The sequence below is a fragment of the Platalea leucorodia genome (assembly GCF_965183815.1).
Source record: "Platalea leucorodia genome assembly, chromosome: 9".
Lineage (NCBI taxonomy): Eukaryota > Metazoa > Chordata > Aves > Pelecaniformes > Threskiornithidae > Platalea > Platalea leucorodia.
The window spans coordinates 44,225,706-44,249,445 of NC_138831.1; the positions used below are offsets into that span (position 1 = coordinate 44,225,706).

The 23,740-nt window shown below is 42.0% G+C and overlaps 1 protein-coding gene across 5 annotated transcripts in view; it reads right to left on the reverse strand.

Moving 5' to 3' along the window:
- AKAP13 (A-kinase anchoring protein 13) overlaps positions 1-23,740 on the reverse strand; it is a 205,397-nt gene that overhangs the window by 115,909 nt on the left and 65,748 nt on the right. For all 5 annotated transcript variants that reach the window (XM_082321821.1, XM_082321824.1, XM_082321823.1 and 2 more), the window contains exons 5-6: positions 15,884-16,180; positions 4,857-5,040 (exon numbers count right to left, since the gene is read on the reverse strand). In XM_082321821.1, coding sequence (XP_082177947.1) covers positions 4,857-5,040; positions 15,884-16,180 — 481 coding nt within the window. The remainder of the gene's footprint in view (positions 1-4,856; positions 5,041-15,883; positions 16,181-23,740) is intronic.

A 23,740-nucleotide genomic window follows, 5' to 3' on the forward strand; every position in this document is an offset into this window, starting at 1 on the left:
AGAAGGATTTGTTGCTTGTTTTGGGGTGGAAGAAGAGAGAGAAAAACATCAGCGTTACTTCAATAAACTCTTCAGCCTTTGATTCTGCTTAGCCAGAAATAAAATTATGTGTAGCATCACCTGCCCAGTGTGGTGGCAACCTTCAGGCCACCAGCATGTCCCCAGCTGAGTCCCGCTCATGCTCCCCATATAACAAATACTAGGAGACCTGCTGTAACCACGGGGAGACTCAGAGCCTGGCACACTTAGTTCCCAGATCGTAAGAAAGGAAAGGGTGCACACAGGAAAGGGGGGGTCAGCCTCTACGTTCTCGGGGGTATAAGCACCCTGTTTACATACAGCTGCCACGATCTGGCACTGAAGTCGTAGTGGTAGACAACATTTCCAGCCCCAGGAAACCAGTGATTTTGGAAAGCATCTGCACCACAGATGGCTCTTCACCTACACAAAGACTGAATTTAATGGAAAAACATAACACCAAAACTCAGTGAAATATGTCCATCTTTAACTATCGTCCCAATTTGGCAGGGCACTCTAAGAAATGCTTAATTTTAAGACCACGCTTAAACACTCTGCTGAACATGAACTGGACATTTCTGAAATTAAACACATGCTTAAAGGACTTGCTAAAAACGGAGCGCAAAGAAATAAGGTACCAGGGAAATCATCTTGCAGCTCTGGCTCAGAAAAGTGTATTCAATTATAAAAGTAAAGTTACTGAAAAAGCTTCCTCATTTGAGAGGCACCACAGAGATTACGGCACAGACTTATGTAAAATCAGAATAATAGCAAGTGATAATCATAGAATACAAAACATTCATAAAACCCTCCTGCTACCAGTGTGTTAATTAAATCAGTTTAATTTTGGAAATACAGACTTGTACTGACTTATAGCTTCGCATACTGAGCCACCTGGCTGTTACCAGGAGATTTTAAGGCAGAGAAATCCCAGAGCTGTGCAGAAGCGCTTTACAGCAATAAACAAGCAGAGAAACAAGCAAAAGCAAAACTAATATTACAGTAAAAAACTCAAGCGACTGTTACAACTGTGAAACTTCTCCTTTGCAGGGATTAGGAAAATGCAAGGGTTTTTTTATGGGCTTTACTTTTCTATTACTCCCCTTTTTCAGGGGGCATAAATCGCTCTCAGCTGTGAAGGAACTACAAGTATTTGAGTTTATGGAAAAAGCACGATACTTGTGGGTTACTAGACAGAACTCTATTCTGCACAAATGAAATCAGAAATAAAATCAGTGTTTGTATGTTTTACAAAACAGCACTTCCGACTTCTCTGAAATTCTGCACGCTTGCTGTTTCTTGGAGCCATTTTCCTTGCCTGACTTACAGAGCACTGAAGAACATGGAGCTGGCAGGCAGATTATACTACTACACCAAACTACATTTGAAAACATCAACTACTGCAAACTGCAGCTGTCCTATTGCACAGGCCAAGTTACTCACACGGAGCAGAGCGAACTACCCCCCCTGTTTAATAAACTCTGCTGGCTCTTCAGAGCCAGCCCTTCTCTAATGAGCAGAGCAGCCGCGCTCTGCCAACGCCCCGCAGCCAGCGTTGCCCAATTTAAACACAGGGAAGTAACTGGCTTCAAGGAAGGACCCTTCGCTTTGGAATTTGCTCCTGCCAGACGCAGAAATTGTTGAAACTCAGAGAGGGCTATGCAGCCTGCCTAGTTTCCGAAGCTTTTTCATGCAAGTAAAGATAATTTATTTAAATTGTATTTAAATTTGTATTTAAAAAAAAACACAAACAAAAAAACCCCAAAAACCTATTAACCAAGCTGCTAGCAAGCAAACAAGACTGTTCCTAGAGAAATACCCTTTTTTCCCTAAAAAACTCCTGCCCTTTTGCACTCTCCTATTCCATTTGCACTGCAGGACAACGTTTGCTGTGCAGTTTTAATCTCAAAGATAAAACAAGCACCCTCAGGAATGATACACAACCAATGAATAAACACTGCTATCGGCATCCTGCATCTTCAGCGACCTACGTGTGCTCTATCGCAGCTCCTCAGTTCAGCCTTGAAAGAAGCAGTGCATGCACCTTTCCTGCCAGAGGATGCAACAGCCAGCGCACAAGCTCGAGCCTACAGACAGGACTACTTCAAGGGTTGCAAAATTTAGACTGGAACCATCTTTCATTTTTTTACATGAAAAACTGCAACAGCTGAAAAGGGAAAGCTCATCTGATAAACAGAAATTCAAAATGTCACCAGTGTAATTAGTTTTTGAGAAAAATATTTACACTGCAGCTGAATCAAGCTGCTTTGCAGCTGAACCCCAACAAAACTGCAACAACGAAGAAGGTTTTGTGTCTGCTTTTTAATGATTGTATCCTAATTACAGGAAAATTTCACCCCTTCCCAATGCTGGCTGGGAGAATCATTGTAAAATGCAGGGTCCTGCAAATTAGCAAGCAAGTGAACAATAAAATCCCCCCAAGGATAATGCATTACAAAACACACTGCATTCATTTATTTGGCGAAGTGCAGTTTAATTACTTGTAAAAATAATGACTCCTTTGTATGGGTTCTCGCTAACATGCGTTGCTGCTCTGTATTTGCTGAGTGGTACGAGTTGCGTGCCAAATTTGCGTGCATGGATTATACAGCGTGCACATAAGCACAGCGCAGAAAAGAGGCTGTACAGTATCCATTGTGTTTTGACAGCACATAAATGATATATACTCTCTTCATGGAATTTGGCTGCTTTTCTATATTTTGAAACTCAATATTTCTCCTCTCAATAGGGATTTTCAAGCCTCAGTCCCATCTCATTGCCGAACATGCTAAGCAAAACAAAAATCTCTGCTGGGAAATCAGGATGTGTCCGTTTTGCAGCCACCGCCCTCCCGTGGGCAAGGGCCGTGGCGGTCCCCATGTCACACGCTGCTCCCACTGCTCCGGCCAGCCCCGAGCTCATCGCATGGTGCTTTGCCACCATCCCACCCATTGAAACAGGGGTCCACGACTTCCAGCGTCCACAGATTTCTGTTTGCAGGGCTTCATGGAGACAGCAGGGTTTTCAGAGTCATGGGATATGTGGCATGGCTGTCAGCTGTTCATACATTATATTTCCGCCCAGCAGTTCAAGAGGAAAGCTAACTGTAATGAACAGTTTAAGGCTATACTAAGAAGAACAGGATTGGGGATCTTGATGGTAACGTCACTGAAGCTGCTAGTGTCTTATTTTCAAGGATGAACTGTAAAGGTCATCAGAAAAATCCCTTGGATTACACCAGCACTATCCATTAAAGGGAGTGTCACAGAGTGTCACCATGTAATCCAAGTACTCTTTTTTTCTTTCCACTGAGCGAGAACTGCCATTCCACTATTGGAACCAGTTGTGAAATACTTACTCCACCAAATACATGAATAGCTGTTGTAATAGTTTTGTTTACTTCCCATTTCTTTTTAAATTACCAGCTCTACTCATATTCAGACTGCAGTATTTGCTGTGAGCTCTATATTCAAGTTTTGGCCAACTTAAGCTTTTTATAATAAAGTTTTGGCCAACTTAAGCTTCTTGACAGTATGTAAAGTCTGTTAACACGGTTAGTCTCACCTTGGAGAACTTTGATGCAGTTATGGGATGAATTTGCACATTCCAATTTTACAAGATAGTCTGCAAGAGAGCTGGGTGTTTTCACAGCGTGACTGTTGAACCCGATGGAGAAAAACATATCATTGTCATCATCTCTGTATTAATCCCAGCCAAGGGTGGCAGAAGAGGCGGTTAGAGTACAGCTCCTGGCCCACCCTGCACCTTCTCCTTCACCCTCACTTTGCGTGTGGTTGGCTGAATTGTTAAAGATGAAACTTAAATGCAATCACTCCAGCAACACAGATCGTATTTTTTGCCCTCTAAGACCCCACTCAACAACTACAGAAAGCAGAATAATTTATAATTCATAACAGAGAAATGTTGCATGATAATGTGGATGACACAGCAGACTCCTAAACACGACACTGCATCACTCAACATAAACCCCAAGTATCTGAAAATTCAATTCAGAAAACAAAGTTAATAACAAAGCTTAAGAGAACCAGGCATCAGAATAACACACATGCAGACAAAATCTTTTCTCTTTTACAAATAGCCCCCTCAGGACTTCTTTAAGCTCTTTGCCTTTATTAGCCTCAGCTTTTAAAGCTCCATCTCTAAACATTTGCTATTGAAAAATAACTTGTCATCTTCTGAAGGATTCCTTGTAAAACACTGCAGTAAATGCTCATGCGACTAGTTACTTGCTAGGAGTGAGTAAGATCTGGCTGTTTCTCATGACCGCTCAAAAGAGAACAGTTTCTGCTGTTAAATACTTGCATTAATTCTTACCTGATTTTTTTACCTGTACTGGTAAGATACCTGTTCTCTACAAGATGCTGCCTTATTTCAATACAATTATCATTATTTCCTTTAACCAAAAAACTCCAGATCTACAAAGTAAGAACACAACAGTCAGCCACCACCATGAAGGCCGTTAGCTCCCCTCTTTTGGGCAGCTGTGCTTGTTTGAAGAAAAGCTTTTTCACTTGTGTTTGCATAAGGTTTGTCTCAATTAGTTGATATTACAGTGACTTACTTTGGGCTTTAAGAGACAGCTGGAAGCAGAACACTGTGCAACAGAAAAGCGGAACATAACAACAATATTGCATTTCCCCTAAACCCTAAGGACCTGCCCTCATTGTTGCTAGCAAGAAAGGTAAGAGCAAAATTATACAAAAATTGCCTTTTAGGGTAGAGTATGGCTCTTAGACACTATTCAGTGATAATGCACAGCAAAGGCAAGCATGATACAGAATGGAAAACTAGCAGAGGAACCATCAAATCATCCTTACTCGGTCAAAAGCTGGTGGAGCTTCTGGTAGCCCCTCTCCAAGGCCAAGCTCACAGGCGTTGCCCCTTCGTTGTTGTGGATGCTGAGAGCTCCTCTTCCACCAGGCTGCTGGAGCAGAAACCACGTTAGCCGCAGCAGACCCAGCCTCACCGCAAAATGCATCAGTGTTTCCCGAGGGATGTTCTCTGGGAAGAAAGAAGAAAAAAAAAAAACAAGGGAATTTGTAGGCTGCGGGTTAGGTGAATACCATATCCCTACCTCCCCACCACACCACACACAATGGCTGGCATGGAGCTGACAGCCCAAAAGCCAAGGAACCTGTAGCACCTGGAAAAACACGCTGGGTGCCAGTATTCACGAGAGACCAGCACTTTAAAGCAAGGGACATGCTACGGTGGGACTGGAAGTGCTCAGGACCTCTCAGGGTGAGACTGACCACAGAAGCCAATATGAAAAAAACACCATTTCATGAACAGCCACGGCAACCACCAAGCCGCAGTGCTTCCAAACAGAACCTGGCATGGTCAGGTGGGTTTTTCTAGATGCCCAAGCCTTCTCCTCACACACCCAGGACCAGGTTTTAGGAACAGGTAGGTTTTGTTATTTAACAGGATGCTGATTTGTCCCAAGGCATGAAAAAAATCAATTACATTTGAAGCACAAATCTAAAGCAGGTATAAAAGAGAACACTTAAACCTCTCATGTAGACAAAAAAAAGTGCGGATTTTGCTTTCCTGGTTTGATTATGCCTCAGACTAGCTTTTCTCAGCTTTATACAGAAGCTCTATCATTCTGAGTAGCAGCATTTATAAACTAGCAATCTCCACCACTGCTTTTTATGTTTAATAACTGTGACCTTCTAATTTGGTAAAAGTCACTCTTGAGCCTAAGCTTTCATCTCAGAAAAATATCCCCCTACTCTAAAAGCTGCAGCCCTAGAACGATGCTTTGAAAAGCTTCAACAAGAAATGAGCTCCAGATGCACAGCTGAAATACAGTATTTGCAGATCAAAGCCTGTTACTTCTGTATGAAGGGCAAAAGCATTTGGGTTAAAAAAACTGCGAGAAATAAAAATTTGTTCTTTTAATTAACAAAAGATTTCAGTATTGACTGGCAGCAACAGCAACAACAAAAAAACACCAACTGGGTCTCAGTAAACCATGCCAATGAGCACATTTGGTATAATACCGTTAATATCATAGCAATGACTTATTGCGTTATTAATGTGGTTGCCAGCCAAACCTATACAGAAGGTTTAAAAATGCAAGTACAAAATGGCTTTAGGATTTAATTAAGTATTTTTTCCTCAAGAAGTATGCCCCAAGAGAAATCACTTCTTCAAAGTGTTGTTGTTTTTCTTGCTTAGTTGCTTTCTTAAGGGACATCGTTAAGACCTTCAGTGAAAAACAAAGCAAAAATGGGGAGTTCTCCCCTGCCTGACATGCAATTTTTCCGACATTTTGGATCAATTCCTGAAGAACTAATCTGTATTCAAGAACCAAAAGCTTTCTGGCACAGTCTCTCTTCTGAATGACTCCAAATTAGGTCTCTGGGCTACAAACCAATCCTTCCCCCTTAACCTCCTCTTGATTACTGTAAAGCAAAACCATGCTGTCCTGAATACATGAGCATGTCTGAATGGAGGTTCCAGCTGATCAGAGAAAAAGGGAATAGCTGAGCTCACTCAGAGACAAATTCTCAGCCTGTGGGAGAGTAATGACAAGGATTTTGGTATTAAGTGCTATGGAGTGTAATGCTTTAGAAATAACGCAACAAGGTAGTTAATCGATGGTTGTCACAGTCTTGGACTTAAAGAACAGTGAAAAATAACACACCATATAGACAGACATAAAGGAAAGGCTACTGATGAGATTCCAAAAAGGAGAAAGCGTTGATACGTGTGGGACTTACCCAGAGTGAAAGCAGATGCCCAAGGTTTCACTCAATGAACTTGCACTTGCACAATACTCCTACGTTACCTGTACTAACACACTGGCAGAGTCAGCTAGCATAACTAAAGCAATACAACTCTTCCTACTGAGATGTAGGAAACATGCTTCTGTTAGAGCAAACGACTGCTGTTCGAATAAAGAATGTGTTGCACTGGTCTGACCACATCTGTTCTAGCACGGGATCGCCTGTTCTAGCTACTTTGTTGAAAGGAAAAATCATCTTCCTAAGTAAAATGGACAGCCTTGCGCCAAAATGGAGCAGCATAGATCTGCAAAGCATAAGCGTGGGTCCCTGGCCAAAATGCTTCCTCCTCCCTCAGCTGAGAGCCTTACAGTTAGGTAGCAGCATCTTCTACTCACCAACTCTTGGTTCACCAATAAACACACATATCAACTGCGAGGATTGCAAGAGGCAGGCAAGTACTCATCCTGTGCCTGATCCAACTGGGTGCCCTCTCTGTCTCCTATTTCCATAGACGAAATGCCCCCTCCCAATTGTCCCAAATGCCCATCTGATGTAATTTGCTCATATGACTGCAACTTCTGAAAATCCCACCTTTTTCCCATTCTTTGAAACAAGCTTCTTTACCATCAAATTAGCAGACACAGTAGTCCCAGCATTTGGATGGAGGTGTCTACAAATGCAACTGAACTGAACGTGGCCCTACCCCAATGCCTTTGAGCAACGACGACGTGCACAGAAGATCTGTACAAGACATGGCGTGTTGCCATCCAGAGCATATTAAACATACAAACTCACTATCCAGGCCTATTTGGAAAGATCTGCCTAAAATATAATCTGGCATGAGGCCATCCTAACAGATGGGCACAGATGATGGCAGCAAAGAGACAAAGTACTGTACATAGAACAACTGCAGGGGCCCCAGGCAATGGCTTTAGAAGGTTTGGGAGTGTGCAAAAGTTGCACAGCTACAGTTAAAAGGCGTATGCCATCTGTGGGCTGGATTAACTACTAATATATAATGAAAAATACATCCGTTGGTGTATGGTGTTGCTCAGAACAAGACGAGAGCTGGCCTGCATCAAGTACGGGAGTGTTGCTGGATGAAGAGGGGAAGAAGACAGACAGATCCCTCCAGCTTTCCTGCCTTTGAAGGGATGAAGCTTGTAGCACAAAATGTTGGAAATTCAGTCAATGATTTCAAAATCTTGTCATGGTGCAAAATGCCCGTCTCAGGCATGGAAAAATAACAAAAGCTTTAACATGCAATAGCCAGAGCTCCTTCTCCTACCACATATCAAGTATGAGCTCCTCATCTTAAAATGGCTGTCCTTTCAATGTCAACAAAAAGCTTCTTGTAATTAGGAAATTATGGAAATACAAGACACATGATACTGGAAAGGCCAAGGTTGTTTTGTTCCTTTCTTATTTCCTAGTAATAGGCAAGAGTTGAAACATATGATTATTGTCCCATAATGGCAGGGCACTCTAATCCAGCTGGCAAAACACAAGACTTTAGATATATTATTATTATGGGTTTTTTTTTTCAGCTGTGACACATGAACAGACAGTTTATCTTGGTAACTAAGGAAAAAATTTCCATAGAAGACTGTCAAATGTACTTTGCTAATCATAAAGGGTTAAGTTTTAAGGTGCTATTAGCATAAAACAAATAAGCATTGAAGAAAAAATAAAAAGTTTGGGTATGACACATCCAAGAACACAGGAACTGTTCTCTAAGTAAAAACTTTCATTTTAATCCTGATTAAATAACAGGAAAAAAAATACTGTTCCTTTTTTAAAATGGCTCTTTATATAGAGTAACCCACACCTAACTTCTCAGTTTGTCCTCCATGCCCTGAGACATCTCATCAAGCAACAGACAGCCAAGGACTGGCTAGCATCTCTTGCTAGTCTTCCTGTGATGGTGACCTTCACTTGGTTCTCACCCAAAATCACACACACTCGGTAATTTTGAAATCTACGATCAAATCTGGCCTCAAAATCTTGTTTTCTGCTGTAAATGTTCTCACTGCTGAGATCAATCCTTGAGAAACACGGGGAACAAAAACCAGCAACGGGCCATCACTTAAAGCTGGGGTCCTAGAGGAAGGCTCCACCAGACAACAGTACTGAAGAAAGGTCAAGGCAAAGACGCTGTGTTTGGAGTTACGAGTTCAGTTAATAAAAAGATGTGTGGGCAATTGTTTTTTAATCTTATAAACAAGAAATTTTTCAAAGTACACCAAAGGATCTTCATGTTCCCATTTCCACTAATATCAAAGGGAACAGAAACTTTCTCATGCCAATGATTTCTCAGCCACAGACTGAGCAGTACATCTGAGTACTGAGCAGCACATTTCAGACACTGCCTGAACAAGAATTATTTTCTGCTTCCCACTTTCCACTGCAGAGGGTATTAAATTTAGGTATGGAAAAGACTTTTTACGTCTTATCAAAGACTACAGCTGAACAGACCACTTTGCACTGTTCACACAGAAAAGATCATGTCGATTTACACCATACAGTCCTTTATCAGAGGGCAGAGAAGGTGGTGAGCAGCAGATTGGAAAGGATATGAAACCCAACAAAAAGAATACCTGTAACTATTACACTGAAAGGGTTCAATGAGACACTAGAAAAAGAGTGCAGCAGATGAACAAATTAAAGCTTTATGTCTGAAAAACATCATCAGCTGAGTATCTTTAACATCCTCCCATGGAAAAAAATGTTAGCTCCTAATAATCAAATTTCCTTCTAACTATTTCTGAAAGCTTTTTAAAGGTTTGTTAGGCCTTTTGCTTTTTTCTTTAAAATAAGGCACTTTTTTGGTTACTTTCTCTCTTCACAGGTTCTCCCTTTCTGTAAAAAAAAAAAAAAAAAACAACCAAACAAATCAATGATCTGTAATCACAGTGACACTCGTGTTGTGCTGTACACTAAAATCCTACTGGTTTTGTACATCAAGTTATTAAACTTGTAACCCAAATCCATTCAGACTATTTCAAGCGAGGGCAAAGCATTTCCCTCTCTACCCACCTCCTACCTGGCGAGCTCACGGGGTTTCATTTCTCAGGCAGTACTTACTGCACACGGATGTTTATTCCACATTATTTCTGGGAAGCTGTACATATTCAAGACGTCAGTAACTGCAAGGAGCTGTTAAGTGTTTTATCTAATGAGATGGTCTCCTGGTTATCTGCCCGACTATCTCATCAAAGCTCATCAAAGGGATGGCTTCTCCCTACTCTCCCACGGGGAATGGCTCCATAAGGTGGTTGATCACCACAACCCTCTGCTAACATTAACCAGCCCCTGGAAACACCATCTCAGAAAGCTCACACAACTGAAACTGTAACCATGGGTCTGGGTTTCACCGCTGACTTTTAATGAGCAAAATAAAAAAGACTGTTTCCTCAAAGGTTGTGTCAGAATATTACTTAAAAGAGATTTTGAAAGAGATCTGTTTACTACTGATAGTTAACTCAACGATTAAACTCTTTAAGCTTTTCATACCTGAGCCTTGGATCCTCCCTAATGATTTTTTCTGCTTTTTTTTTTTCCCCACTGCAACACAAACAAGCCATAATCATTACTCATGCCTCCAAATATTTCTGTTCTGCTTTTCTAGTTAGCCTGTTTTCTCTTCAGCCATTTAAAACAGAAAATCACAGTTCTGTATTTATATTGCATACATCCTCAGACTACATATTAAATTTTGATTTCTAGATATAAAGTGTAACAATCTGTTCCATTGAAACAGCTGCCTTTAAATGCCACTGAGAACAGTAAATAACCCTACTTTTGACAGCAGTAACAACTATGTTCTTTAGAAAGTTACAGTGCACTTGTAATAATTAAGATGGACATGATTATACGGCACCTGAAAGTAATGCTGTGTTTGGAATACCAAGGCAACAAGAGTAATCCTTAATTATGGATATTCTGAAATTGTGGATGCCATTTGAGTTCATACAGATAGATAATTAAGTGCAAGGCCCAGGAATTGCCTACTACAGAGGGGCAGCGTATGGCTGGGGAAGAGCACAGTCCTCGGGACACAACTGCCCCAGAACAGAAGCCGTGAGGACTGCAGCCGTGCAGGGCAGAGGTCCAGACACACTTGCCCAAGGGGGTTCAGACACCCTCTTTACCTGCAAGGCAAATCCTTTCCCTACGCACGTGTGCACCTGCCCTGCCCCTGCAACGCAAGGACACGCTGCTGCACCAGCTGAGCGGGACCATGGCACCATGTACAGCACTGCTTCCTCCGTCTCCTTCAGCCTTTCTTTTGCTATCCAGTTCATCTAACCAAATGGTTGAGTATCTTCTGCCTGCCTCAGCAAGACAGGATGAAGCCCAAGGACTCTTAAGTCAGGAGTCTTAGGTGCGCCCATCCCCAGTTCTGCTAGAATGGCACCGAGTGGGGTCCGAAAGATATTTTACTCTCCCAAAGTCCCATTACCTGGGACCTCTGTAAAATATTTTCTATCTGTGGCTAAATAGATACTTAAGGCAAGTCTTTCTGGGGTCCTTTCTCTAAGCTAAGGACTAAAAGCTAAGACTTGTTATCTGAGGTCTTCTACAAAGAGCAAGTAGGAGGCTGCACCTGAAGTGTCCTACACAGCAGGTGAGTTCAGGGAGAATAAGATAAATAAAAGACATCGGGAGAGGGAAGTCAACTTAGAAGTCAAATGCACAACATCCTAAGGACAAGCCAGACAGCAAAAACATGGCCACCGTTACTGGAAAAAGGACCAAAACACCACAGGTCCCTTCTTCTCTGCTTTCCAGTCAGCTCCACGGGTGTTGGTCAACTGTGCTACTTCTCCACAGGAATATAATGTTGATCAAAACACCCTGAAACCTAAGTATACCTTTTGAGAGTAGCTGCCATGCGGAAAAGCTTGAGAGAAGATTTTATATATATATATAAAAATATATATATTTATATATATATATTTTTATAGATGTATATATAAAAATATATATATATATAAAAAAGCTTGAGACAATATATATATATAAAAAGAGGGAAAATATTCCATAAAGAAACTGCTACCTACACACCTTATTAAAGTCAAATCAGGATCAAATCAGAAGGGCAAAGAATTAGAAATAAGAAATTTGGACAAGAGTATCACCTTTCCACAGAAAAGCAAGCAGGAAAAGCTGTAAGACGAGACTACTGATAAATGGTTTAAGACAGTGGATTCTGTCTTCTGAACTCGCTTTTCCCATCAGGGATTCATGATGTGCAGCCACTGCTCTCCATCACCTGAGCGTTACTGTCAGTGGTAGGACCAGGCTGGGTACCATGCTCCACACTGCTGGCTGCTGAACAAAAAGGTTGTAGTCAAAGCCCCAGTCCTACAAAAACATAGTGTGGTGTTAAATTTGGCACAAAGCATTCATTCAAAGCTTCCTGAGGTCCAAACAAATCCACTTTTTTTCCAATGGATTTTGGGTGAAGAACTAAGGACTTGTGATCACAAACATATTTAGTCTTTTACGCTGTACCAGAGTAATATAAATCAGTAAATATTTGGTTTTGAGCAATGTTAACCAAATACCTACAATAACATTACTGTAAGGATTAGATTAACCAATGCTGCTCAGTGCATTTAATTTTGGGACAGTTTCTTTTTAAGCAATAAAACCTTTTGCTGTTGCAGAACAAAGAAAAAAAGCGAATGAGAATACTGCAAATAAACATAGCGGGGTTTTGAAAATGCCCTGATGAAAACACAGGAAGAAACTTCCATTTTATTTTCAGTTTGTTTTAATGAAAATGATGTCTAAAGACATAACGGGGAATAAACGTAAAGACAACCTAATGTGTAAGAGATTAAGATTACCAGGATTACTGAAGCTGAACAAACTTCTCTTGTTGAATGGCAACAGCTAACTTAAGTAGGTTACATACAAATAAATAAAAAAAAGGGCACTGGAATGTTTGCAAACATCCGTCAGCAGTTTTAAATATTTTGGAGGTATTTCTAACCTGCAGCTGAAAGAATGTGCTCTTAACAATTTGGCTATATGACTGTACCATACCTTTAATCTCGAGCAATGGCAAACTCTTAAAGAATGAAGACTTTGGTTTGATAACCAAAACGTAAGCAAGTAGACGGTTCTCACATAGCTTTGTCCACAGTAATCCTGCACTTTTCCATACTAAAAAGTCAAACATACTCCTGTGTTAGAAAAGACGGGGGTAAAAAGGAGGACGGGGGCTGCGATAACAGAAGGAATGATAATGGATGAATGCAAACGACTGAAGATCATTTTAATGATGCTACCACCAGTCTGCTGGTACCCAGGAGCACATGGGGTGTTACATGCCTCCTTCTCCTCGGTAGGATGGACCTCAACCATGCACTTCGCGCTGCACAAACCTACTGACACAAAAGATTAAACAGCCAGAGCAGACGGAGCTGGGTGTTACTTTTAGGAGCTTCTCTGCCCTCTGGGATGTGCGATGGCAATGAACTCCCTGCCCTCTGCTCAAAGACTGGTCAGGGTTGGATGCAGGTAAAAGCAAGGAGAAGCCTCTGCATAGAGCCACCCGCCCCTCAAAAATCAGCACAGAGGTGTGCTTGATGGTGGATCTTCTACCCAGCTTCTGCCTGCAGAAAGACCATTACTTCCTAACTGTTTTTGTAAAAGCTGGACTCCTACTTCAGTCCTTAGAAAAAATCAACTTTTAACGTGTTTGACGGCAACAGCCATCTCCGAACAGCAGTTCCCCATCAAGCTGCTGCACTCGGGGAGCTGGCTGAGGCTCCCGGCTCGCTCCTGCGTTCAGAGGTTTTGCTAAACAGCAGCGTTTTGTTTCCAACCCACAAGAGCCCATAGAGACATGCCAGCTAAGAGGCAGTGCTAAAAATCTTTCAAGAAGGGATCTGACATTTTCTTTTGTTCTCATTTCTATAGTATTTTCTCCTTTGAGAAGGTTATTTGAAGTATCTGGTGCTGACATTTAGCAAAATGTGAAATATGAATTGGAATAGCTGTTCATAGGTAGTGACGTGGCGCGGGACGGGGTGTCCCACTGGAGGGGCACTGGCCAGAGCGCACGTAATTGTTCAAATGCTCCCACAGCTTCAATCTTTGCTGTACTTTTCTCTCACCCCCACACAAACTAACCCACAAGCACCAGTACAGGGGTGCTACATTTCATCACAGAGGTTCTTCTAATCTAGTGCTCCATCATAAATCAGAGACATCTCTTCCATCTCGCTGTACCAAAACAGAGTTTCGTGACCAAAAGGATGCTTATGCATGCAAATCCTTCCCGTCACAATCACAAAAATTCCCTATGTATATTAGCTCACTGCAAAAAATTACCAGATAAATCTGCCTCTAGCAGAAAAGCTGATCAGAAGATGAAAGAGACCAAGACATCAATAAACTGCCCTTTTTCACTTATTTATGAAAGGACTCACTGCAAGGGAACGTATTTTATAGCACCGATATTCTTAGATGAAAGTTGCATTTAGTGCCATTATATTTATTCACTTACACTTTTGTCCACAAAAACCTCACCACAAGATGCCAAAACACGTAGCACTACAGAGCTCCCCCTTCTCACTGGAGATGCAATGGATGCTCTACAGGTCCATTAGCATTCAGAGCCCCACAGGATCACAGCTTCCAGGCACACAAGTGCACGCTGAGCAAATCAATGTAAATCCTATGGGCTGATTTCCCCAAGTGCTGATTTTCCAAAGAATAACCCAAGTCAAAAAGAGAAACCGGATCTCAGCCTTTCTGCAGAATCAGCAACAATTCAGAGCTTCAAGCAAAGTTTTCATTAACTTAGTATCACTTTGACTGTATTTTTATCACTTAAACCAGAAATGCCTGCATTATCACAACTTTTTTAAATGCAGAAAGAAACATCAGTGTCTTCCACACAGCGGAAAAAAATACCAAGTGTTTATCTCCTTGTACACATATGACAGCATCTGAATTTCTATCCAGATACCATTAAATATGATCAAATCTTTTAACGTCTGCTAACACTGCTTCGATTGCCTGCCTGTGTATTCACATGTACAAAAGCAGTCAGCAAGTCAGTGAAAAATAAAGCAAGAAACACTCTTGCAGAAAACCCTGTCGTGATGACGAGAACCGAGCCTGCTGTGCCAAGCAAGCCACGTCCCGTTCCTCTGCAAGTGTTAACGCCATTGCATCCTATAAAAGATAATGATTGCCTCACAGCCACGTTCCTCAAGTGAAACTATTTGCCAAAATACCCTGAAAATTTACAGCAAGGATTTGTACACACTGGACCTAGCCCCCCAGTCCCTCAATATGCTTCCTTAAGCTCCCCTGTGACAAAGAAAAGCAGAACTCCAAGGACACGGACATGCCACAGCATCCCAAACACCTCAGCACTGCTGCTTCAGCAGTCACCGGAGACTTTGGGCCAGCCTTAGCGTTTATTTGTAAGCTCTCAGTAGCCCTCGCTGCTGCGGTTAAGGGTCAGGCTTTCCCACCTTCACCCTCTTTAATTTGCAAAATTGTCCAGGCTTATTTTGGGGAATGGCTGTGTTACCCAGCTGGCATACCACCAGGGATGCAATACAAATCCTCAGGGACAGACCTCCAGCTTCTCAAAAAAAAAAAAATTAGATGTATTTTATACATTACAGTCACTTTACACGTGCTGTAAAACCAACATTTACCAAAAGTGCCAATTTTGTGGCACACGGATGATACTCCCAAGAGCATCAGACTTTCTACACACAGACAAGTTTCTTTTAGGAAATCTTAGAAGCGTGATGCTGATAAACATACTGCTACATACACACAAACAACCTCCCTTCTGGGTGTGTTTTAAACACTGACCATTTACAACAGCTTGCGCTGTGTCATAAGAGAAGACACAGAGAAAACATCAGTGCCTTATATATTTTAAGGTGTCTGAAGTGCAAAGTGTAGGATGCAGATGTAGTAGGGGTACGCTGGCACACATCACATCCCACCTCCAAGCATGGAGGCCTACACACCTTTTGAAAGATGCATGGAAAGTTCCCAACCTTTCTCTCGGGCTTTTCACCTCTCTCCCAACCCGCGAGTCTCACACGTGCCCTAGAGGCCCTCACCGGTCAGCGACTGGTCCGCTCCCAGCACGTTCCATTCTGCTGGTAGTTTCAGGTGTCGAAATGCCAAAGCCACTTTCTCATCCAAAAAGTCTACATCGGCAGCGGGTGGTCTCGACCGGTCCAAGAATCGGGTGAAATTTAGTGCCTGCTGGTTGCCGGCACAGGTAGCCAGAAACTGGGCGGCATCATAGGCTTCATCCTCAACGAACTGGAAACTCTCTTCTGCCACAACCAGAACAGGATGACCTTCTCTAGAGGCACAAAGTGCCACCTTCACTGTCTCACAGCAGTCATGGCCTGCAAAATAAAACCAAGGGAAATGGTGAAAAAGAACAATTGCATGAGCTGAAGAAACACAACTGAGCGACTCCTTTGACACACATAGTCTTTACATGCAATCAGGTAAGAGCAAGTTATTAAGGGTCACAACTCTAAATGAAACACTATCTGGGGAATTTATATGTATCATCAGAGATAAGTATTTCTTACAGACTTTAAAAGGAAAAGATATGTAACTCTTCTCTGTCACAACATAAACCAAGAAATACAAGCCACCCTTATCTGACCAAGCTATTTTTGACGAGCGACAAGTAAACTCAAGAGCATTAAGTAATTCAAGTGGAAACTTTTCTAACGTACCAAAAGCCAGATTATATGGTCAAACTTTTCTTTTCCAGCTCCACAGGACTCCAGTAACTCACCAGAAACTAGAATCCGAGTGCTGCAAAACTACATACTCCAAATGCTGTCACAACACTTGGCTTGTACCGAAAACACCGCAATTTCACCTAAAACAAAGACCTAAATGGCTACGAGAGCGCGACCTGCCCGGGCATGCCCTGCGCCTGCCCTCAGACCCCATGCTCACTGCTGCACCTGCCCTTTGCGTTTGGGTTCACATGACAAAACTAAAACTAAGCTGCCTCTGCTAAACAAAAACATGGAAATGGCCACTTTCCATATTTACAAAACAAGAAGGTTGGAAGTTTGATAACTTTTAAGTTTATTTATTTATTTAGGGCAGGGAAACCGAGAAAGGATGCCCTGGCATGGCAGCAATTTCATTGCCTCAGAAGCTAAAAACTAAAATAAACAAAACTCACAACACCTTTTTTGCAATTTTAAAAGGAAAAATATACTATGTGTCCAACACAACCAGCACTTGTAATTGTCAGACATGCCCCTCCAATAATAAGGTTTGTGTTTCAAGTTCACTATGCAGCACAGTTTCTTGTTCCAGTCTCGGACTGACGTCATGGCTGTTTTTGCCAGAACAGCACGGACCCTGCACTAATTACTGGAAAAGCTTCTTTTTGCCCATGACCTCAGCATACTACTACATTCATGAAGCCCTGCTTAATTAAATGCAAAATGACGATTTATTTTTAAAGGCTTGAAAATTCTATTTAAGCCCCTATTTGTGGTCAGTGGGAAAGTTTCCTTCTTGTGTCAGGGCCCTTTGCTGTTGATTTCCCTGACAAAAGGAAAAATATGTCCCTAATCTTCATGGTCTTTCAGCCAACCTTCCAAATCTGTTCTGAGGCTTTTGGCATCTATACAGGTTCTGTCTGCTGAAAGAGGCGATCCTGAAGTTAACTGAAAGGTCAAAACTGCTATTAGGACACCAGGGGTAGCACCAAAACTGTCAGAGATGAGGCCGCGCGGCTTCCTAAGGAGAGCAAATGCAGCGGGAAAGGTATCAAAGCCAAGTGTAGAAGGGGAGGATGAAAACACACATGGATGTCGCTGCAACAGCTCAATATAACCAGGAGGCTCTGAAGCTGAAAGGTGAGAAAACTTCTTTCCATCCAGCACCAGGCATGTATTAGCAAGAGGATGATGTGAAAGCAGAAGGAATAGATTTGCTAGTATTGATGTTATAAAAAAGAATAAGGGTAGGAAGACCTACTTCTACTGTTCTTGGAAATATTGCACATGCACTGTAATACATCACCAGCCAGCAGGACGGGCAGTGGCAGGGATCTCAGCAGCCCAGATGAAACCCATTCACAAACTCCACTCGTCCTCCCAGTAGAAGCCTCAAATGTTCAAGGGAGAAGCGGGGAGATGGTACAACTTTGGCAGAGCTCGCCTTGAATGCAGTTCAGAAGCGTACATCCCTCCACCTTCTTGCTTTGCTCATGTTCTTAAGGACATCAGAATGAGGAGCTGGTAGAACTTACTAATTTTGTTTAAAACCTCCACAAAGCAGGGAGTTGCATGCAGCCTGCTGAGAACACCGTGCTACCCTACAGGAGCTGACTCAAGTTCTGTGAACTTGGCTCTCCTTCATGCAAAGAAGAAGGAGAAGTTCTCTAGAATGCAGAGTTTAAAAAAAAATCATAATAAAAGACTCCTTAATAGCATGAGAAAAGCTAAACTTTTTTTTTTCCCCAAACTATTTTCTGTCTATTCCCACAAGAATCCCATCTGCAAAATAACCTAGACTATGGCTACTCTGCCAGAAATCCAGTGGACTTTCAGGATTGAAGCAGAAGGCAAACACAGCCCGTGAGCATCTACAGAGAAACACTTTGGGACAGTCATTTCCTTGTCACGAAGCCAAGCAACGCTTCTGTGGGACAGCAAAAGCTCCTCCGTCATGACAACAACTAGAGAAACCTCAGTCAAGACACACGGCCTCCTTAAACTGGTGCATCATAGATGTAGAGAGTTCCCTTGGCTGCAGCATACATGAAAAACCAGCTCCAAAATTAAGCAAAGCTACAAGATTGTTCAGTGCAGCACAAGGGGAGGTAACAAACAGGCCATGTCCCGATCTGCAGCCAACGATGGTTCTCTTGAAACTTCCCCAGATATCAAATACAGACTTGAAAGGGAGGTGACAGAGCTGACAATCCATTTTCATCTAACAGGATCAAACAAGCATCCTGCTAAACCCTGGGGAATGTTCTTCGAAAAGGCAACCGCTCGCAAGGCTTTGATGTTCTCCTTCCCTACATCTGAGAAGATGTCAGACTCGGGGGGTAAGAGTCTGGGACAGGTTCTGACTTTTGGCAAACAGTTCAAACGAAAGAGGAGTCAGTAAGGAACAAGCGTGGCCAATACTGAAAAGATTGCTCAAGAGGTCTCTGCCCCCCTGCTTTGAAACCACTACAGGAACGATGTAAGCAAACATGTCCCCAATACATGAACCTTCTGAAGGAACCATCGGTGGGGCAACACTTGTCTCCACATCAAAGACCGTTGCTTCCTTCACCTAGACTAATATCTGAACTTCAACAGCCCTTTTTCCCCAGAGCATTAGCACAAGTGAGCTAAGCTTTCTGGCACTCTCAGGAGGTAAGTGGTTATCATCTGTAAAACAAGCCCAAATCTGTTTTTATGAGGTTAAGTAACTTGCCCAAGATCACAAAGAGCTCCACGCAGTGCCAAAATAGACACTATTGCTCTTGATCATCTCTTTTCTGCTCTGGCTGGTAGATGGTGGGGCTTTCTCCTAATGTGGGTTAAGCACCAAGTCATGCACTTTGCAAGCATCAGGGTGTTCAACTATCGACTGCTGTAACTCCCTTGGACACCTTCCCCAGAAGTGGAACAGAAAAATATCTGACTCATTAAAAAGGCAAAAAAAAAACCCAAACCCTGGGTGTGTCAGGAAGAGTGATGAGCCTATTTATAGCCTATTTATAAAGGTTTGCTTTTTGGTAGGCTGAAAATATATGTAACTGAATAAATCACACAGATGAGCACACCTACAGAAGGGAAAAGAGATCTCCATGCTTTAAAATGCAATCAGGTTCATGATGCTGTACAGCACCTCCCTGATTGCCTTTGGTCTCCAGAAATTAGGCCCTTTGGCCAAAATAGCAATTAAAAGCAAATGATGAAGTACTGAACATCGCCACACTGTTATCATCCAGCAGCATCCCAGTTCAAATTTTAACTCTTCTGACGAACACGACAGTGTTTCTACCTTGCTGACATCTTAGACCGCACAGAATAACTTTTTCATGCATATAGCTAGGCTTCTCTTCTTTATACGTGGGGTTTTTTTTGCCACAGTATGTAATTAGATCATTTATACGCTGGCCTACCTGTGATAAAAGTCAAATAACCCATCCCTTAATTCTTCCTGCATTGCATTTTACCCCATTTCTCCTTTTGCTCCTCAGTTACTTTGGAAACAATTCACTACTAGGAGCTGTTGTGCGAAGTGCCAACATATTGCAGGAAAAATACAAAAATTAAAAAACTATTCCAGTCTATGCAGAGATGGGTGCAGCAACTGCTTCTGTCCTGATAAAGTGAATTCCTCATCTTCATGTAAAACCACACTTTAAAAATTATTTAAAATGAGATAACAACTCTTCAACTAAAGAATTCCTTATTGGGCCACGTACTGAAACTTGCTTTGGGCAATACAAAAGAACAAAAAAGGCAGAACCCAGGGTTCTGGTCTCTCTGTACTTATCCCCGAAAAGATGAGATGCATCGGTATGATAGCACTGCCTCCTCTACATGATAATAATGCAAAACAACGAGCAGAGGAAAAGGTGGAGATTTCTGAGCTGTAAGCAATTAACAGGCAAGTTAATGTATGGCCTTGGACCTGGCCATCCAATCGGTACCTGTGTCTGTGATCTGGGGTGCGGTTAAAAGGGCGGCAGCAAAACTCGTACTTTTTCTCATTAAACAAGGCGCGCATGGAGACAAAACACCCCTAAACAGAGCTTTACTAAAACGTGATTTCATTTCCTACTCCTCTAAAAGTGGAAATCCTGTCCAAACCTCCTATTTTCAGAATTCACATTTGAGCTATCAAACAATGGGCTCCAGCCTGGGCAGCTATTTAAAGCCCTGCTGGAAGCACATGTTTGGGTTTGCCTAGTAGGTGACTAAGGACTCTGGTGCTAATTGCATCCTCTGAGTTACCATGGCAGAGCTGGGTTGAAAGAGGTTGTACAAAGAGATTTAAGCAGGACAGGAAAGCCAGACAACAAATGTGATGAATCTCATGGAGTATCTTGGATTTGCATCCAAGAGATGTTGCCATCTGGTGGCTCGTGGACAGGGAAATCAAGGGATCTCCTGTGGCCACCTGAAAAGTGCTTCAGAAATCCCAAATTCTGGTTCTGAAAATCAGAGCCTGTATTTGAAGAGTGTTTGTGTGATTTATACAATTATTGTATTCACTCTTGCAACACAGGAAACCTTATGAAATACATAGACACAGTACCAGTAACAGACAGCAGCCTTCGTTTTTCATTTTAAACCCTCAACTACTAGTATGGAGAGTGTAGAAAGATTTTTTAAAGGTCTTTTATACTGCAGATGTCCTAAAAATCTATAGAAGTGTAAGACCCCACACATTACATCATAAATAATTTCAATACAGATTCAATCACTTTTTCCTGTGACTGATGTAATCTAGAACTGGCATCATTTCCTTTTAATTACACTGCCTAGAGCAATTAAGTACACCAAAGAGAATGGACTGCAAGAAGTCTTCTTGGCTATGCTATTTTATTCTATTTTAGGGTTTTTTTTGTTTCATAATTAAGAGTATTTTCAAATCTACAGCTGGTATTGCCAAGTGGTCACTTGTTATGCAACTTGTTTACCCTTTTGGTCTACCAGTACAAAGATTGTAATTCATGAAATATAGCTTTTTTCTATGAAAAGTTGTTTCCTAGGGGAAAACACAGTCTGTGGTAGAGAAGAATAAAACAAGAACATATGTAAAGGATTTCACAGTAAAATAAAAGTTTGAAATGAAGATATTTCTAAGCTAATTGAAATTAATTTTAGTCTATCCTTTCAACAAGCAGAAAGAAAGTAGAGAAAAAAAATCTGAGAACTACAGGAATTAAGAACAAGTAGAAGACAGAACCTGCTTCTCCACCTTAGCTTAAGCATGGAGAGAAAGCTCCCTGTGAGTCAAGGCATTTGGAGTAAATGGGAGTGTTTCAGCCCTGTGGAAACTGCTGGCAACCGGCTACCAGCAGACAGACAGTCTCTCAGGCCCTTTTTCTGCCTCTAAATTTGCTCCTCCTCCCCTTTGAAACCCACACAAGAATCCTGCACCTTCCGAGAACAACCAACGAGAAAAAGTGATTTAGGCATTACAGAGCAAAGGCTCAGAGTGGTATAACACATTGCAACAGTACACACAAAGGCAATTATATCTCACAAAATTACCTTCCTTATTGTTTCAGTGACTCAGCTTATAGACAGGGTATTTCTTACCCTTCACTTGCTTGATTAGGAGCTGCTGCAGCTCTGGACTTACAGTACTGGACTGTCTCTCCCTATTTTCCTCCACTGAGCTCCTCTGCGTTTCCCAGATACTACACTTCAGTCTTTAAATGCAAAGCAAAATTTGTGCCCAGTAATGCAGCCATTATCGTGACGGCACCCAAGGTGCACTAGATGCACCGCACAAACACGCGAGCTCCCAGCACACCAGCTCGCTCTGCGAGCCCTCCCCAGCGAGAAGGTTCTCCCCGAGTCTGCCCGAGAGCTTCCTGATGCCAAGATGCCTCCGCTGCCCACAGCAGGCTGTGGTCAGGGCTTTTGACTCATGTGGACAGGGATGAGGTGGTTCTTTCTTTTGTTGGTTTGTTTGCCAGATCATGATTTGAGGCTTTTTATTATAAGTTGTTTTTTTTTTTTTTTTTTTTTTTTTTTCCAGCAGGGGAAAAGCTGTCCTAGCAGCAGAGGCAGGCGATGAGGCTGCTGTCTTGCAATGAAGTTTCACTTCCCCGCTTTAACACAGACTTTCTATGCTACCACGTGCAATCTGCTTGGCCATTCAATGTCTCAGTTACCCTCCCTACTCTGCAGAGATGTTCGGAAGAAAAAATATATCACAGATTATGATAGTCTCAGTTACTACAGTAATAAGGGCTTTCTGAAAAGCTCAGTTTATGACCAACACTAAGTAGGATGAGCATCTGTGGCATAAGTGGACACATCCATCCCCAACTGTAAAATTTCAGCAGCAACAACAGTTTAGCCATAGCAGCAGAGCTGATATCATCTCTCTGCATCCTTCCCTGCTCGGACCTTTGGTATTTTCTTAATACCCAAACTCCAGCAACCAATGCAACTAATGATATCCAAACTATAGCAACAACATCCAGTGCCACTGCATCTCTGCATGCCACGCAGATGGACTTTAACGTGGGAAGTGTCTGATGAGACAGTGTTTAATTTCAATCAATTGGTCTGCAGAACTACAGAGTGCCTCTGGTACCAAGGAAAACTTCAATTATGGAGAATTTAAACGAGACCATTTAGAAATAGAAGCATTTTAACAGTGACAGTAAAGCAACAGTTAAATTAGGCTTTGGTACCTTTTCACCAAGGCAAACAGAAGCTTAGTTGGACGATGTAACCTGGTTTGTCCTTAGGCTGGCACAAAAGCTACTGGAAGCGCACAAAGCATCATCCGCTGCCTAATTCTTGTAACTCAGTAGCTTATTTTGATACTTCAAGTTATGACAGATCAGCTCAGATGAGAATCTGTTTCTTACAAGGGGAAATTATTTCCCTTAAATCCGTAACACAGTCAATAGTGGGGCAGGATAACCATCCCATCCCACACTTCAGAGTAAGTGCAAAAATACAGGTAGTGTTTCATCCTTCGAGTGACTTCTGAATCTACATTTAGCCACACCTTCAGGTAAAAAAAAGCTGCTCCCATAAATTTACAATCAGAAATCCTTTCTTTTATTATGCACAGAAATAAAAAGCTTACATTTGAGCAGTACTGTTAACAATATATATTCAATGTTTAAGGCTGATGATAAAGACAGCATAAGAAACAAGCAGATTGCTCTAGTAATTACATAAAATGCAGCAGTCATTTGACTCTGCAGTTGTAAGCTTTTA